The following is an 18686-nucleotide window of genomic DNA, read 5'->3' as shown; positions in this document are numbered from 1 at the left end:
CCTTTCAGATGCAGCAAAGGCAGTCCTAAGAGGAAAATACATTGCAATTTAGGCCTATCTCAAGAAGTAAGAATAGTCCCAAATACACAATCTAAACTTACACCTAAAGGAGCTAGAAAATGAGCAGCAAATAAAGCCCAAAGCCAGCAGAAGAAGGGAAATAATAAAGATTAGAGCAGAAATAAACAATATAGAAACAAACAAACAAACAAAAACCCCAGTAGAACAGTGCCTACCCCTGTAAGTTAAGGTCCATTTGTCCCTAGCTGTTTTCAGAAAAACAGTAGAACACACCAAAGAATCTAAGAGCTGGTTTTTTGCAAGAATAAAAATTGATAAACCCCTAGCTAGACTTATAAAAAAAAAAAAAGAGAGAGAGAGAGAAAGAGAGAGAGAGAGAGGATCCAAATAGATAAAATCATGAAGGAAAGAGGAGAGATCATGGGACACTTGGGAGGCTCAATTGGATAAGCATCCAACTTCAGCTGAGGTCATGATCTCATGGTTCACAAGTTTGAGCCCCATCCTGGTGTCTCTGCTGTCAGCACGGAGCCCACTTTGGATCCTCTGTCCTCCTTCCATTCTGCCCCTCCCTGGCTTGTGCATGTGTGCACTCTCTCTCAAAAAAACTAAATAAACATTAAAAAAAAAAGAAAGAAAGAGATCACAACCAACACCACAGAAATATAAACAATTATAAAAGAATACTATGAAAAATTATATGCCAACAAACTGGACAATCTGGAAGAAATGTACAAATTCCTAGACACTCACACACTACCAAAACTCAAACAGGAAAAAATAGAAAATTTGAAGAGGCCCATAAGCAAAGAAATTGAATCAGTTATCAAAAATCTCCGAACAAAGTCCTGGGCCAGATGGCTTCCCAGGGAAATTCTACCAGACATTTAAAGAAGAGTTAATAATGGGGCGCCTGGGTGGCTCAGTCGGTTAAGCGGCCGACTTTGGCTCAGGTCATGTCTCGCGGTCCGTGACTTCGAGCCCCGCATCGGGCTCTGTGCTGACAGCTCAGAGCCTGGAGCCTGTTTCAGATTCTCTGTCTCCCTCTCTCTGACCCCTCCCCCGTTCATGCTTTGTCTCTCTCTGTCTCAAAAATAAATAAATGTTAAAAAAAAAATTAAAAAAAAAAAGAAGAGTTAATACCTATTCTTCTAAACTAATCGTAAATATAGAAATGGAAAGAAAGCTTCCAAACTCATTCTATGAAGCCAGCATTACCTTGATTCCAAAACCAGACAAAGACCCACTAAAAAGGAGAATTACAGGCCAATATCCCTAATGAACCTAGATGCAAAAATTCTCAATAAGATAAATGTACTAGCAAATCAAATTCAACAGTACATTAGAAGAATTATTAACCATGATTAATTGGGACTTATTCCTGGGCCGCAAGGCTGGTTCAATATGCTGTGCAACATTTACAAAACAAAGGATAAGAATCATATGATCCTTTATAGGTGCAGAAAAAGCATCTGGCAAAATCCAGCATCCTTTCTTGATAAAGACCATCAAGAAAGCAGAGATAGAAGGAACATACATCAACATCATAAAAGCCATATATGAAGCTAATACCATCCTTAATGGGGAAAAACTGAGAGCTTTACTCCTAAAGTCAGAAACACGACAGAGATGTACACTCTCACCACTGTTGTTCAACATAGTACTAGAAGTCCTAGCCTCAGCAATCAGACAACAAAAAGAAATAAACAGCATCCAAACTGGCAAAGAAGAAGTCAAAACTTTCACTCTTCGCAGATAACATGATACTCTACATGGAAAATGCCAAAGACTCTACCAAAAAATTGCTAGAACTGATACATGAATTCAGCAAAGTCACAGGATATAAAATCAATTGGTTGCATTTCTATACACCAATAATGAAGCAACAGAAAGAGAAATCAAGGAATTGATCCCATTTACAATTGCACCAAAAACCATAAAGTACCTAGGAATAAGCCTAACCAAAGAGGTAAAAGATCTGTACACTGAAAACTACACAAAGCTTATGAAAGAAACTGAAGACACAAAGAAAGGAAAAAAGATTCCATGTTCATGGATTTAAAGAACAAATATTGTTAAAATGTCTATACTACCCAAAGCAATCTAACGCTCAATGTAATTCCTATCAAAATAACACCAGCATTCTTCACAGAGCTAGAACAAACAATCCCAAAATTTGTCTGGAACCAGAGAAGACCCCAAATAGCCAGAGCAATCCTGAAAAAGAAAACCAAAGCTAGAGGCATCACAATTGCAGACTTCAAGATGTATTACAAAGCGGTAATCTAGACAGTATGGTACTGGCACAAAAACAGACACACAGATCAATGCAACAGAATACAGAACCCAGAAATTGACCCACAAATGTAAGGCCAACCTATCTTGAACAAAGGAGGAAAGAGTATCCAATGGAAAAAAGACAGTCTCTTCAGCACATGGTGCTGGGAAAACTGGACAGCGACATGCAGAAGAATGAAACTGGACCACTTTCTTATACCATACAGAAAAATAAATTCAACATGAATGAAAGACCTAACTCTGAGACAGGAAACCATCAAAATCCTACAGGAGAAAACAGGAAGCAACCTCTTTGACCTAGGCTACAGCAACTTCTTGACATGTCTCCAGGGGTGAGGGAAATAAAAGCAAAAATGAACTACTGGCACCTCATCAAGATAAAAACATTCTGTATAATGAAGGAAACAATCAATAAAACTAAAAGGCAACCAGTGGGATAGGAGGAGATGTTTGCAAATGACATATGGATAAAAAGTTAGTATCCAAAATCTATGAAGAACTTACCAAACTCAACACTCAAAAAACAAATAACCCAGTAAAGAAATGGGCAGAAGACATGCATAGACACATGTCTATTGTGTCTATTTGGACACAGATGTCCAAAGAAGACATCCAGGTGGCCAACAGACACATGAAAAGATGCTCAAAATCACTGATCATCAGGGAAATACAAATCAAAACCACAAGGAGATACCACCCCTCACACCTGTCAGAATGGCTAAAATTAACAACTCAGGCAACAACAGATGTTGACAAGGATGCAGAGAAAGGGGAACCCTCTTGCACTGTTGGTGCAAACTGGTGCAGCCACTCTGGAAAACAATATGGAGGGGTTCCTCAAAAAATTACAAATAGAACTACCCTATGACCCAGAAATTGCACTAGTAGGTATTTATCCAAAGGATACAAAAATGCTGATTTGAAGGGGCACATGCACCCCAGTGTTTACAGCAGCACTATCAACAATAGCCAAATTATGTCAAGAGTACAAACATCCACTGACTGATGAATGGATAAGAAGATGGAAAGAACCCAAATGTCCACTGAGTGATGAATGGATACAGAAGATGTGGTGTATATATACAATGAAATACTATTTGGTGCTCAAAAAGAATGAAATCCTGCAATTTTGAAGAACATGGATGAAACTAGAGTACATTATGCTAAGTAAAATAAATTAGAGAAATGATTTCACTCATATGTGTAATTTGAGAAACTTAACAGATGAACATAGGGGATGGGAAGAAAAAATGAGATAAAACAGAAAGGGAGGCAAACCATAAGAGACTCTTAAATACAAAGAACTGAGGGTTGCTGGAGGGGAGGTGGGGAGGTGGATGGGCTAAATGGGTGATGGGCATAAAAGAGGGCACTTGTCTGAATGAAAACTGGTTGTCGTATGAAAGTGATGAATCACGGGGTTCTATTCCTGAAACCAATAGCACAGTGTATGTTAATTAACTTGAATTTAAATAAATTAATTTTTAAAAAAGAAACAGTATATATAACAGTTATACCTAAAATGTTTAAATAAATAAAGGTCATTATCACAAATATCAACAAGGGATTATTTGGAATTTTAGCTGATGAATTTAATATTAAATATTCAATCAACAAGTTAAACATCAAATTAACCAGGAAAAGCCAAAGTTTTTAATCATTGAACTAGAAGACATAGCAAAAGAAATTACCTAGAATGAAGCACAACAAGATAAGGAGAAGGAAAATATGAAAAAAGATGTTAAGAGATTATGTAACAGAATAAAAAGGCATAATATATGTTTAATCGGAGTCCCAGAATGAGAGAACAGAGAGAATGAATTAGTGGCAATATTTTGCTAGGGAATGGCTGTACATCTCTTAGAAATGATACAAAATTATGAATCAAAGACTCAGGAAACAAGATATCCCAACCAGGATAAATAAAAAGAAATATAAGCCTAGATACACTGTAGTTAAAATGTACAACACCAAAGACAAAGAGAAAAGCTAAAAAGTTGCCAGGGAGCAAAGACGGGGGAGAGGGAATGGATCATGTAACAAAGAAAAAAAAATCCAGAATAACAGACTTTTGAAATTCAATACAGAAGCCAGAGGAAAAATAACTGTCGATCAAAAACTTTGAAGCTAGCATAAACTCTCTTTAAAAATTGAGGCTAGGGGTGCCTGGGCGGCTCAGTCGGTTAAGCGGCCGACTTCGGCTCAGGTCATGATCTCACGGTCCGTGAGTTTGAGCCCCGCGTCAGGCTCTGTGCTGACAGCTCAGAGCGTGGAGCCTATTTCTGATTCTGTGTCTCCCTCTCTCTCTGATCCTCCCCTGTTCATGCTCTGCCTCTCTCTGTCTCAAAAATAAATAAAACGTTAAAAAAAAATTGAGGCTAAAATAAATACATTAACAACTAAGTAAAAATTGAAAGTCTTTCCAAAAGATCTGAACTAAAGGAACTTCTAATAGAAATACTTCAGAAAGAAAGACGGTGAGTCCAGGACTTCCAAAAATGTAAGGAAATGGTAAATATCTTTGAAAAATCCACATAAACACTACTGCTATAAAAGAACAGTAACACTAATAATCTAATTTGAGTAATGTTTTTGGAAAGGAAAGAATTAAAAAATAGAAGAGAACTAAATACAGATTAAATAGTGATAATGGGTGAAAGAAATTACAGTAAGTATGTTCTATGTCAAATGCCATTTCATACTCTCATATACACAGATACCCCTGTGGGCTGGCAACTAAGAATGTCATTAGAGATTTTTATTTTATTATTATTTTTTTACCATTTCTTTATTTTTTGAGAGAGAGAGAGACAGATGGGGGATGTCCCCCAGATGTCTCTAGTCCCACAGACAGGCCAAGCTCCTCACAACTGATCATGGAAAATTCTTTTCAAGATATACTTCATAAAGCATGACTAGCCAATTTTCTATCAGTTATGTTAATAGGTATGAGCCCAAAGTCTCATTTCACACCTATACATTTAACTTCTATTCCAAATAAACCTTTATAAAAACATAAGAAGCACCAGAAACTAACTGGTTCATAATTCACTGCCCCTCCATTCCCATTAATCTTCATTTTATCTTCTATGAACTGGAAAGGACAAGGAACAGTAAAAGCAAAAAGAAATTTGGGGATAATATGCCCCAAGATTATTAAAAATTAACGATTTAATTCAGAAATCTGTATCTCTCCCCATATGTACAAGTAGTCCTGCTTACAATCCTAAGGAAGAAAAAATCATGTTGATTATTCAACATCCACTATGTCACCTCGTGATCAGTTCAATGTTTTCCATTCCCAACCCTCATTTCCCCACCTCCACTTGAGGCAATTTTCAGAATGGGTACTCCTAGTTCCCTAGGTCCACACTAAAGAAGGGGCCCAGAGTTTTGTCATATTATTTAGAAAGACTATTACTTCTTTTCTATAGATGTCTCTTCTTTTAGTCTCTGTGTCTGGTTATTTTTTAAAAATCCCTTCATCTTTTTCACAAAATACAAGATGAAGATTAATGTTTAGCATCTATACCTGAGTGCTATGGGCAAAATTAGCCAAGATGTTGCAATTACAAATATATAAATCACTAGCAATACAATGTTCTACTTCTCAAAGTTAAGAATCATGATACTTAGCTACATTAACAGAAGAAAAACATTAAGCACATAGAAAGATATTCTTCCTATACAAGAAATACTAACCTTACAAATCCCAAGCTTTATCTTGTTCCTGTTGGCATCCATTTCTTCCCAGACATCCTTCTCCTGGGGACGTGGGTGCCCCAAAGATCCAGGCAATTTATCTGGTGACACACCAACAGGGATGCCATTCTCTCCATCACTAAGCTGTTCATCTGGAAACACCTCATCTGTATTTTCTCGAAGCAAGTCTCCTGGGATGGGAGTGGCATTGGCAATTCTAAAAATGTGGAGTGAAAAAAAGGTAGAACTTAAAAACACCAGAATCAAAAGTTACTCTAAGATTATCCTACATTTTGTTTCTGGACTTAAATCATGAAGTCTATACATGAGTAAAAGAGTAATACAAAACAAAACCAAAAACCTCAGAAACTTAGGTCATGCCAATTGTACAAAATAAAACTGCTTCTGATCAGTAGAATTTTCAGGCTGATCTAAAAAAAGAAATGTTAACAATAACTCACTGATTCAATAATTATTGCTGTATTTTCTAAAAAGTCCCTGTCAGTTGTAGTATTTTCTATTCTTTACCCATTTTTTTCATTTAGGGAATAACAAAAACTATAAGCAGAAAAATATTAAGTGTCATAACGATATAAGCAGGTATGTGATCACTTGTATTTTTTAAATAGTGTAAAATGTACCTAGCCTTCTGCATTTACAGACTTTTTACTAAGTATCTACTATATGGAAGGCTCTAGGGAAATGAGAAAGGAAATTCTTGCCCTCTGGGTGAAACTAGAAATTCTTTAATTATACAGTTCTGCATGAACTGACCATGAACAAAATTTAAAAAATATTGACACCTGTCAATATATTTCTTTCTAAGTAATTTCATGTCCTATTTATATGGCTGGTCATCTCTCCCTTAGACCGCTGGCCCATGAGGGGGCTTTTCTAGTTCTTAGTTATCACTCATTAAGTGTTCAGATCCTTGTATGCTCTTATGTTCTGGAACTATGCTCTGTATACTAGTTTGTATTTTATTTTTATTTGTTTGGTTTTTTTTTTTTTTTTTTTTTTAGTAGGCTTCACACCTAGCACAGAACCCAATGTGGGTCTTGAACTCATGACCCTAAGTTCAAGACCTGAGCTGAGATCAAGAGTCAGATGCTTAACCAACTGTGCCACCCAGGTGCCCAGTTTGTTTTGTTTTTAAATATTGCCGACTGAACACAATATTTACCACACAGTGAAACCCTTTCTTAGAAGTGATCTGGAATGTCTAAAAATAGAAAAAACAGTCTTCACTAGACTATACTGACACATACAATCAATATGAGTGGCAAAATAGGCATCTTCTTAGTGAACCACTCCAAGGGTGACAACGCTCTGGCCCAGGTATTGTCAATATGAAATGCTGTGAGAACAAAGATCAGTCATTTTTCAGGGACTTGCTCTACCTAAGTTGACCTTCGCTACCACCTCTCCCTACTAGGGCCAATAGGAGAAGATGAATCTCTTTATCAATATGTTATAGGTATGTAATTAGAAAAGCACTGATAATAGCTCTCAGGAAAAAAATAGCTCTCAGGCCTGTAAGGTGGTTCTTATAGTTCTGACATTGGGAACACATTGAAAAAGGTAGTTTGGCCTAAAATAGTTCATATTAAGGGATTTATGATAAAAATAAAGTTCAAAAGTAAATAAAGTTCATAAAGCTCATAAACTGGCTACTAAAACATTTTTCAGATATAAGTTCAATATACTGATTGATGCTAGACATTACAACAGACACTAACATATATGTGCTACATGGCAATCCAAATGTTTATTAAAAGAATTCCCTGTATTCTCGAGGACAGACAATGGCAAAAGAATCAATATTTGAATTCAGGAAGGTCGGTCTACTAGCCCCACAATTTTTTCCCATTTTAAATCTCTCAGTTTTCTTCCAATCCTTTCTTCCCTATGCCTAGCTACTATTCCACAGCTTCTTTCCAACCCCCCAACTCCTTGGCATTTCCTTCTCCACTCCTGAGGAAACAAAGTACATCTCCACCTACAAACTGCTTCTAATTTTATTTTATCCCAGTTTCCCTCTTCTCTCATATGCTGCGGTCTAATTCCACACACTTCAAGGGGCTCTCACATCTTCCCCACACGGGCTCTCCTGCACATGACTTAGGTTCCTCTCTGCATTTATTCCCCATTTTTAACCCTTACATAATTCTATTTTCTTCATTCTCCTATAGCTCTGATCCAAATCCAGAGTTTGCGATACGGAAAGAAATTCCTTCCCAGAAAAATCATATTTCATTCAGGAGTTGAATGAATGCAAAAGTATATGTAATAGTATTATTAGCACATTAGCACATTGTGTGTGTTTGTGTTTGTGGACAAGGTATAAATTATAGAAACATTAAGGAAAAAAAAGTAAGGACATGTATGGAAGAATTAGACAGATGTCAAGAAAAGTACTAAGAACAGACATCCTTTTCACACTTCCTTCCCCATAATCTAAGGCAGGCATTAGCCAACTAGGGCTGTGGGCCAAATCTGGCCAGCTCACCTATTTTTGTAAGTCAAGTGTATGGCATGGGTCATGCTCATTCATTTACATATTGTCTGTGGCTACTTTAGCACTATAATGGCAGTGGTAGTGGCGACAGAGACAGCACAGCTCACAGATATTTATCTGGCCTTAATAGATAAGGTGTGCTGAAAAATCAGTATTTTAATTCAGAGGTCAGCAAATTCAGTCACTTCTTAACAGGGCAGATAAATGGTAGGCTTGTAGGCACAATACTTTTCAGGCAAGATTCACTGATGGATACTAAAACTTGTGGGAGAAAGTACAAAGAAAAACAAGTTTTGGGGTGCCTGGATGACTGGGTTGATTGAGCGTTCAACTTCAGCTCAGGTCATGATCTCACAGTTCATGAGTTTGAGCCCTACATCAGGTTCGCTGCTGTCAGTATGGAGCCCACTTCAGACCCTCTGTACTCCTCCCTCTCTGCCCTTTCCCTGCCTGCATTCTCTCTCTTAAAAAAAATTTTTTTTTAAATAAAATAAATTTTAAAAAAAGTTTATTTGAATGGTCTCAAACATCTTCCCATAAAATAATTACTTACAAAGGGAAAAATAGTAACTTCACAGTGGAAAAATCTAATATCACCCTAACCAGATTAACAACATTAATACCACCAGTAATAAGACATACTGACATCATGTACCTCCTTACTTAATACCCATAATTTCCCTCTGATCTTAGCTTTAAATGTAAAAAATGAGTAGTCTGATAGGGTTCTAAGTTTCCAGGAGGAATGGCCTTTGACATTTTTGTTTTTTGTTGGAAATTTCTGGTTCTAATGCAGTGTGATCAGGCAGTATAATATTTCTGCTTTATGGAACTATAAAGCATATAAGGTTTCTTGATGACCTAATAACTGATCAATTTTTATTAATGTTCCAGGGGCATTTGAGCAGAAGGCACGATCTCTATCTTCAGGATGTAGAGCTAAAAAAAATATGCAAGAAGATCTCCAATTACTCGTGTGTTTCTAGCTATGCCTCCCTGAATCTCTTCTAGTTGTTGCTTCCTAAAGGTGACTGCTGGGATTCTGGAGACTAAATATTATGTATTTATTATGTCCCATTTGTGAATTGCAGCATTAAGCATTAAAAAAAGCATTCCATCTTTGTAACTTTTTTTTTTTTTTTGCTTTTTTTTGCTTGAATTTTAGACTCTCTGATATCAGGATCATTATTCTCTCCTTAGGGCTCCATTTTTTGGGTTTTTCTTTGTTCATCCTTTCTGAAATATTTTTTAGGTCTCTTGTACATAGCATATGTATTTAGCTATGTAAACCAAACTGAAAATCTTTTCATAGAGGAGTTAAGCCCATGCATATTTATTGCTATGATTGATATGTTTGGCCTCAACTCTGTCACGGTATTTTATAATTATATGTGTTTTGTTATATTTCTTTCTCTACAAGATGAATCTTCTTTGTACTCTCATTTAGCCTCTTTCTTTCTTTCTTTCTTTCTTTCTTTCTTTCTTTCTTTCTTTCTTTCTTTCTTTCTTTCTTTCTTTCTGTTTTTGGGGGTATTTTAGGTTTGCCTATAAAGAAGTTTATTTATTTTGAGAGAGAGAGAGAGAGAGAGAGAGAGAGAGAGAGAGAATATGCATGCACAAGCAGGGGAGGGACAAGGGAGAGGGAGAGAGAGAATCCCAAGCAGGTCCCACATGGTCAGTGCATAGCCCATTGAGGGGCTTGATCTCATGAACTGTGATATCATGACCTGAGCCGAAATCAAGAGTTAGACTCTTGAACGACTGAGCCACTCAGGCACCCCTTGCCTTTTTGTTCTAATGGTGTACTCTGGACATACACCTTTTTAAATGCTCTTAGTCCCTTGTTTTCTCATTTTATCTTGCTATAGAGTTTCTTGGTTTTAACCAGTATTGTTTTGTTTTCCTCCATTAGGGACTCTAACTTAATCGATAATGAATGCTATTCCTCCTCTGTCAGCATTCCATTTTCACTACTCTCTCTCTAGCCATTTTAAATGATTATCTTATTTTCATTCCTTTAGGGCTTCCCTCCCCCCCCCCCGACTTTATATCAATGCCCCTTATTAAATTTTCATTTGAATCTACTCTCCTTTAGCTCTTTATAATTTTTTTCACTTTTTCATTTTTTAAGTTTATTTTATTTTGAGAGAGAGAGAGAGAGAGAGAGAGAGAGAGAGAGAGCGAGCGCCAGCACACATATGGGAGGGGCAGAGAGAGAGGGACAGAAAGAGAATCCCAAGCAGGCTCCGCACTACCAGCTTGAGCCCAATGCAGGGCTCGAATTCACAAAACATATTATCATGACCTGAGTTGAGACCAAGTGTCAGATGCTTAATCGACTGAGCCACCCAGGCACCCCTAATTTTTCACTTCTAAGACATCTTTTTTTCTTCCATTCAGTTCAGTCAACTCTCATTTCTTCCTTTCTCTCTCTTCTCCTTTTCCTTTTTCTCCCATCTTCCTCTACTTTGTGGTCTATTTCTGTTCTTAGTTTTTAAATTTCTGATTCAAGGTGATTATCCTTATCTTCAAATGCACAAGTATATTTACTTCCATTTGGGGTTTTATCTTAGAGTTTTCTTCTTCTTCGTGGTTGATTCTCTGAAAGGAAATTTCCTTAGTATGAATTAGATTTTCTCTTCTGATTTTTTTTCAGTAAGACTTAATGGACCTTGGAAATCTTTTTCTTGTTCATTTTTGCGGTAGTGAAGTAGTTCATGAGATTTGTAGTTTGTTTGGTGCCCTCTTCTGTCAATATAACAAAGTCCAAACACATTAGTGGATTTTTACTTGTTTTTATGGTCAGAGAGATACAGTATCCTGATTTTATAGTTCTCCTTTTTGTAGGTAAATTTTATTTCCCCTTTTGCCCTTCTGCAATTATTGATGTACTGCCTTCAGCTTGAAATTCATCCCTTTTGCCTGTTCTGTGAAAGTGGATCTGAGCCCTTGAAATATTTTCCTTTGCCAGCTGGCACTGGGGCTTGTGTCAGAGGGCACTGAAGAGACACTGCAAGAAGAAAGTGTTCTGTCAGAGCTCCAGTGTGCAGCTTGGCAAGTCTCTCCAGTGTGTATGGCTCTCCCCAGCACAAGGATCCTGCCACGCCTCAGCATCTTCAGCACCTGTTTCCTGCAGCACAAAGAGGTCAGCAACCCACAGCTTCCCTGAGAAATAGCAGTTTTATGGCACAGTGTCTCTGGTGAGACACACCAGCAAATAGTTTTCTCTGACACCCCAGAGAACAGATTTCCATCAAGTTCCAGAGGGCAGATTTTCAGCAAATTCTACCAGGCATCAGAGTGACTTCCTGGCCATCCAGTGAGCACCCAGTGAGCAATCCAACAAGGTCAGGAACTCAGCCCTGGAGTCAGAGCTGGTGGAGCTCTTCCTTGGATGCTTCATCCTAGCCTTAACAGTAGGAGCTACACTTTGTATTTGCTAGCACCGTATTTCTACTTCTTACTAGTCCATGCCACATTGTTCCAATTTTGTCTTATAGGTAATGACTCCTTGTATCATCCTTCCGTGTCCAAATGACTATGTAGTTTCTCTCTGCTGATTGGACCCTTCACCACTCAACTGATAAAAGGTACTTCTCCTTTCTGTTTTGTCTCTTTTCTTCTTTCTTTCTGTCTTTCTTCTCTCCCTCACTCCCCCCTCTTTCTTCCTTCTTCCTTCCTTCCTTCTTCCCTCCCTCACTCCTACTCTCTCTTTCTTTTCTCTTTTCTTTCTTTCTTTTTCTTTCTTTCTTTCTTTCTTTCTTTCTTTCTTTCTTTCTTTCTTTCTTTCTTTCTTTCTTTCAGAAGCTATGTATTTTGAATCATAGCTTTTTTTTTTTTTTTTTACCTCCTGGTAGTTCATGACCTGATCTACCTAGACACTTTCTAATAATTTCATTTGTAAGACAGGTTCAGTTTTCCTGGTGTTGGTTTAAGATCGACCTTAAGTCCCATTGCTAATCCTCCCCCCAGTTTTTAGTGATCTGCCTTTATAAAGCCTGGGGGGCAGGGTTGAGTGAAGTAGGAACATAAGAGAGTTGGTGGTTTTTTGTTTCTCTCTACTTATTTTGGAGTTTAGGCTAGGCATCCTTTGTCTTCAAATTATGTTGAGGACATGGTTTTTGTGTAGTTTTATTTTTTCTTTCTTGTTATTATGTCTTATTTTAGGAGGAAACATTGAGAGATGGGAACTTAGACTGTCTTCACTGACTTCAGCTACCATGAAGCCCTATCACCTGGATTTTTGCAAGTTTGAGACTTACCTACTTCTAACAACAATCAAAGGAGGAGGACAAAGGCACTAAAACAAGAATCAAAATTTCTAGACAGGTTCCAGCTCTGTTGCTAATATTTACCTACAGTTGGATGATTGATTCACTCAGTGTTAGGATTATTTCCTCTAATGTAAAAGGGAGTGGCTGGACTAGGGCAGTGGGTTCTAAACTCAGAGAAGCAAGAGAAACATTCTGTGCCTTGGACATTTTGATTTGGTAAGTCTGGGGTGGCTCCAACAAATGGGTACTTTAATTAAACAAACATCTGTGATGATTCTAATGTAGACTGTCAGGGTGCCCCACTTAAGAACTCTCAGACTAGCTAATCAAAGATATCATCTCCAGTTATATAAGTCCATGTAAGCTCTTCTGATTCAATAAGCTCTGGTGATCCCATCTTTCAATATAAAATCAAAAACAATGGATTAGTTTCTCACAATTAGCTCCATTTATATGATGATTTTTCCCTACTTACTTTTTTCATTGTTAACTAAATAGTTTAAAGCAACCAGAGCAGGTAAAAATGGGTCAGGAAAAAAAAAAGGACAACCCTGCCCCCCAATTTTAAAAATAACAAACAAAACCAACTGTATTTAATGCATGTAAGGGAGAAAACAAACAAAACCAAGATGATGGCAATACACCATAACCTGTTCCTAAAACACTTGGTAAATTAAATCACCTTCTTAGAGCAACAAGCTACATGTTTTGTTCACACTAAACTTAAGCATAGTATAGTTAGGTATAATTGTGGTTCATTCTTTCCAGGCTCCTATATATTCTTTAGAACTAAAATCAAACAATTCCTTCTCATTGTGAGGACTACCCATTGTAAATCTGACATCAACAAGCCATACCAGCTCAAAGCTCCCATTTCACAGTATGACCTATAAACACTTTCTAAGAAAAGTAAATCTGAACAGACATATGTAAGAGCAATATTAATTCAAAGAAATCCATAGGCTTTCTCATATGTCTTAGCATGTTGTCATCTGAAGGAACCTGGATGAAATAAAAGACATTTGTGCTAACACAGTGCACGCAAGAAAGCCACTGGTAAATAATCTGTTTAGGACATACCCAATTGCTGCAGGGGTCAAACGGGTGTGCAGTTGAGGGGTGGCAGAAGTAGTGGTGGTTGTTAGGGAACCATCAGTTCCAGTCTTCTCCCAGTCAAAAGGATCACTCTCAATTACTCCAAAGGTCTTGATGCTGTTGTCAAACACGGATGTCAGAAGCTAAACCATAAAGAAAAACACTAGAGTAAGCTAACAATAAACATCATTGCTTTATTCCTTGAGAAAGCTGCCAGACTCACAATTGGTTTTGTAGTAGGATTTAAAAAAATAAAACAAAACAAATCAAAGAACAATCGTACAAATGGGGGAATTTGAATAAGGACTATATGTTGATGATGATACTGAATTAATACTGATTTTTCTCAATTGGGTCACCAGTTTACAGTTATGCAGGAGAATGTTTTTAGAAGATACATAATGAAGTGTCTTATCTAAAACCTACTTTCAGATGGTTTGGCAAAAGAATATTTGTGTTGTATGTATATACGTGTGTATTCAGTTTCAATCATCAAGGTGATCATTTTTTTTTTCAAACGGGCATTTTTATATGGTTTGATGTAAGTGAAGAGTGTTAACAGTTGGTATATCTAGGTATACAGAAGTTGATTGTACTTCCTTACAATTTTTTTGGGGGGGCTGAAAAATTATTCAGCTGTATGTGGGTGCATATACACAAATTATCACAAAGAAATCTGCCTCTTTATTTGGTTTATATTATATATTTCAATTTTTTGTCTTCATTTGTTCAAGATCTAATTTTCTTTCTTTTTAATTTTTTTTTAATTTTTTTTTTCAACGTTTATTTATTTTTGGGACAGAGAGAGACAGAGCATGAACGGGGGAGGGGCAGAGAGAGAGGGAGACACAGAATCAGAAACAGGCTCCAGGCTCTGAGCCATCAGCCCTGAGCCTGACGCGGGGCTCGAACTCACGGACCGCGAGATCATGACCTGGCTGAAGTCAGATGCTTAACCGACTGCGCCACCCAGGCGCCCCACTTTTTAATTTTTTTTAGTAGGCTCCACACCAAACGTGGAGCTCATGGTGGGGTTTGAAATCACCATCCTGAGTTCAAGACCTGACCTGAGATCAAGAGTTGGATGCTTACCTGACTGAACCACCCAGGTGCCCCAAGATTTTATTGTTAAGTAATCTCTAAACCTAACATGGGGCTCAAACTCACAACCCCAAGATGAAGAGTTGCATGCTCTACTGACTGAGCTAGCCAGGCACCCCTCATTTTTTGGTCTTTAAATTCTAAAACTCTGATGTGACGTGGATAAAGATCTCACAAAGATCATCCTTTATGAGAGTTTGAGGATTGGGATACTGAAAGTTTCAGGGAGGAATAGGGTATATAGATACAAATTTGACAGTCAGCATATAGATATGAAAAGGTATTATTTAAAGTCACTGAACTGGATGATATCATCTAAGAAGAGTAGGTAGCAAGAGGTCAACAGGCAAAGGCCTAGGGCACTCCAACATTTGGTTGGAAAGAAGACTCAGCAAAGGAAACCAAGAAGGAGTGGTCAATGAGACAGGAGAATCAAGTGTGTGCTGATTTTGATGCCCAGTGAAGAAAACATCTCAACAAGGTGACCAAATGCTATCAATGGTATATTTATAGCTATTTCTGATTATTTGATTGGTTTCTCTCTTTCACCCAAACTGTAAGCTCCAAGAGGTTAGTGCATGTCTGATCATCACAGTATCTAACACAATACTTTATATATAACAGCAGTGTTGTGATTTATAAGTTATAAGTTTGGTCAATCACATGACCAGAATATATTTCTTATGTATATTTGGTCTTTGTCCATAGTTCCCGGCACACAGCTTCCCAAACCTTGAAATTTCCTGAAAGAAAAGAGCAATAGGAGCATCTTTTGATATAATAATATTTGATCTATAGTCCTCAGTTCCTGAAATCACTTTAGAGCCATAAACATGAAATGACTATCTTGTTATTCATAACAAGCCCCTTCCCACCACAACTGGGTTTTTGTTAATGAGGTAACTTTTGGAAAGCTCCTCTGGATAAGGGCTGGCAACAATGTGATTAGAGACTTGTAACTTTCAGTCCCATCCCCTGGCCTCCAGGAAACAAGAGAGGGGCTAGAAGATGAATCAATCAACAATGGTAAATGATTTAATCAATCATGCCTATATAATGAAGTCTCTATAAAAACTAAAAAGGATGTGGTTTGGAGAGCTCTTGGGTTGGTAAACATAATGGAGGTGCCGAGAGAGTGGTGCCCGCAGAGAGGGCATGGAGGCTCCACACCTTTTCCCCATAGCTTGCCCTATGCATGTCTTCCATCTGGCTCTTTCAAAGTTAAATCCTTTGTAACAAACCAGTAATCTAGTGAGAAAACTGGTTTCCCAAGGCCTGTGAGCCACTCTAACAAATTAACCAGGCCCAAGGAAGGGATTGTGGGAATCTTTGGTTTATAGTCATAGGCCAGTCAGAAGTACAGGTGACAACCAGGACTTGCGAATGGCATCTGAAGTGGAGGGCGGTCTTCTGGGACTGAGTCCTTAACCTGTGGAATCTGATGCCATCTATCTCTGGGTAGATAGTGTCAAAAGTGAGTTGAATTGTAGGACACCCAGCTGGTGCCAGAGAACTATCAGGCTGAGGGGGCGGGGGGTAGGGAGAGAAACCCATGTTGGAATTACAAGTCCAGAACCTTTAAATAGTTACTCTCAAAACATTTCAAGAACAAGTATTTGTGATAATATTAACTAAAAGATTCATATAACGCTACCTTTCATTTAAATCCCAAGGAAAAAATAATACATGTAGAAAAGGAAACTAAATAGATAAAAGGAACTGGAAACGGCATGGCTATAAGACCTCAGAAATTTGATTTTGGTCATATTTTTGTTGACTTAAGTTACCTATGTTATAGCTTAGACTTCCCCAAATTGTCAGAGTTAGAGGGCTACAGAAAACCCAGAAGGAAGATGGATTGAGACCCAGCATATGGGAACAGAAATGGCACACCTTGGACTACTCTCTTGACTTTGGAAATAGAGGTTCTCACAGAGCGAGCTGCATGCCTCCTGAAAATGGAGTCCCTGTCCCTGAGGCAGTACCCGCCTTGCTGTGTGAGCACTCAGACGGCCACTGCCACACTGCTACAGCCCATACCGGGCTGCCAAGGAACGATCCTAAGCAGTTTTTATGCCAGATGTCCTTTTATCATGGAATTATTTTCTTACATTTATCAGAGTATAAACATATGCAGCATATGCCTTTGGGCCTCAGATAAAAAAGTCTGTTACTAAGATGGTGACACCAGAGACCCAGCAGCAGAAGGCAGAAGGATGGAAGGTACAGCACAGAACAAATAGACCTTCCCTGACCCTCTAATTTATGGGAGGTTCCCCCTTGTTATTCTCCAGCTCAATCTCTTATTTTTTTTGCTTCCTAACAGCCCATCTAGGCCTTCTGAAAAATTTAACTCCAATGACATCAGACTCAGGGGAATCTTAAAACAGCAAGAGGCAAGCCTGCTGCATTCTGATGCAACCTCTGCTTAAACAGTCCCATTCCTAAACCTGGGAAGTATATTAACAAGATTAGTAAGAAATGTGGTCAGCTTTGGATTTCCTATCATATACTCTGATTTTAGCAATGCTGTGGCACTGTATGAACTGGCTGATATATACATTTTAGTTTTAGGTTCACCAACAGTGTGGATATTTATGGGTTTTATTGGTCTTCTCAACTTGCTAAACAATGCTTCACATCACTGGAACACTCTAATAAAAATACTTTTGTGGTCTTTTGTCAGGATCACATGATTCCATTAATTACTGACAAGAATTTCTAATAATTCTTCATATAACTCTGTAGTTCTTTCACTGCATTTTTATTAACCAGTCATGTTAGTATTTGTTTTACAGTGGCTGCTGTGTTTGTGGCCACTTCTCCAAAGAAGTCAAGATGGTAAAAAACAGGGCTTTTTGGAATGAGTAAGAAATTGGGTTCAGACACCACTTTCAGTACCACTACTGGAAACCACCAGTTTTCCCAGGCAACAGGTCTAAAGTAAGTCTCCATAAAATGGGGATAATAACCCTACCCATGTATTGCTATGGCATTGTTAGGTGTCATTACCGTGACAATAATGTGCAAAGGCACCAAGAGTTCTTTTATTTTTTAATGTAATTTTTTTTTTTTTTGAGAGAGAGTGAGTGAGTGGCGGGGAGGGGCAGAGGGAGATACAGAGAATCTTAAGCAGGCTCCATGCTCAGTGCAGAGCCTGATGTGGGGTTTGATCCCACAACCCTGGAATCATGACCTGAGCCAAAATCAAGAGTCGGACACTCAACTGACTGAGACACCCAGGCGCCCCCCACCCCAAGGGTTCTTCTTTATCCAATCTGATGCTATGTCAGTTTCCCATTAACTAGTAACTGTGTCACCTACATGTGGAGTCTTGTGGTGGAATTCAAGGTTAAGATTTTCCTATTTACTCCTCAGAGATATTTTCCTTTCTCAAAATACTGTAAAAAGGATGATTTCAATTACGTGGTGGTCACAATAGGGTTGAGTGTTTTTAATCATTATGTACATTTCTGAAAATGTTGGCCCAGCATTTTTTCTTTAATCTGAAATAATTAAAGATTAATAGTAAATTACAGTAATAGTACAGAGAAATCCCCTTCACCCAGTGTGCTCCAATAATAACACCTTAAATAGCTAGAGTGCAATATCCAAACCGGGAAAATTACATGGGTACAATCCACAGAGCTTATCAAATTTCACATTTTACATGCACT

General features: G+C 37.9%; 1 protein-coding gene across 3 annotated transcripts in view; it reads right to left on the bottom strand.

Annotated features, from left to right (window-relative positions):
* The window catches only part of TTBK2 (tau tubulin kinase 2), a 169629-nt gene that overhangs the window by 32945 nt on the left and 117998 nt on the right, over nucleotides 1-18686 (bottom strand). For all 3 annotated transcript variants that reach the window (XM_043554114.1, XM_043554115.1, XM_043554116.1), the window contains 2 exons: nucleotides 13894-14051; nucleotides 6022-6238 (listed from right to left, as the gene is read on the bottom strand). In XM_043554114.1, coding sequence (XP_043410049.1) covers nucleotides 6022-6238; nucleotides 13894-14051 — 375 coding nt within the window. The remainder of the gene's footprint in view (nucleotides 1-6021; nucleotides 6239-13893; nucleotides 14052-18686) is intronic.

This window comes from Prionailurus bengalensis, chromosome B3, assembly GCF_016509475.1.
Source record: "Prionailurus bengalensis isolate Pbe53 chromosome B3, Fcat_Pben_1.1_paternal_pri, whole genome shotgun sequence".
Classification (NCBI taxonomy): domain Eukaryota; kingdom Metazoa; phylum Chordata; class Mammalia; order Carnivora; family Felidae; genus Prionailurus; species Prionailurus bengalensis.
This window is presented reverse-complemented; position numbering and strand designations above follow the sequence as displayed.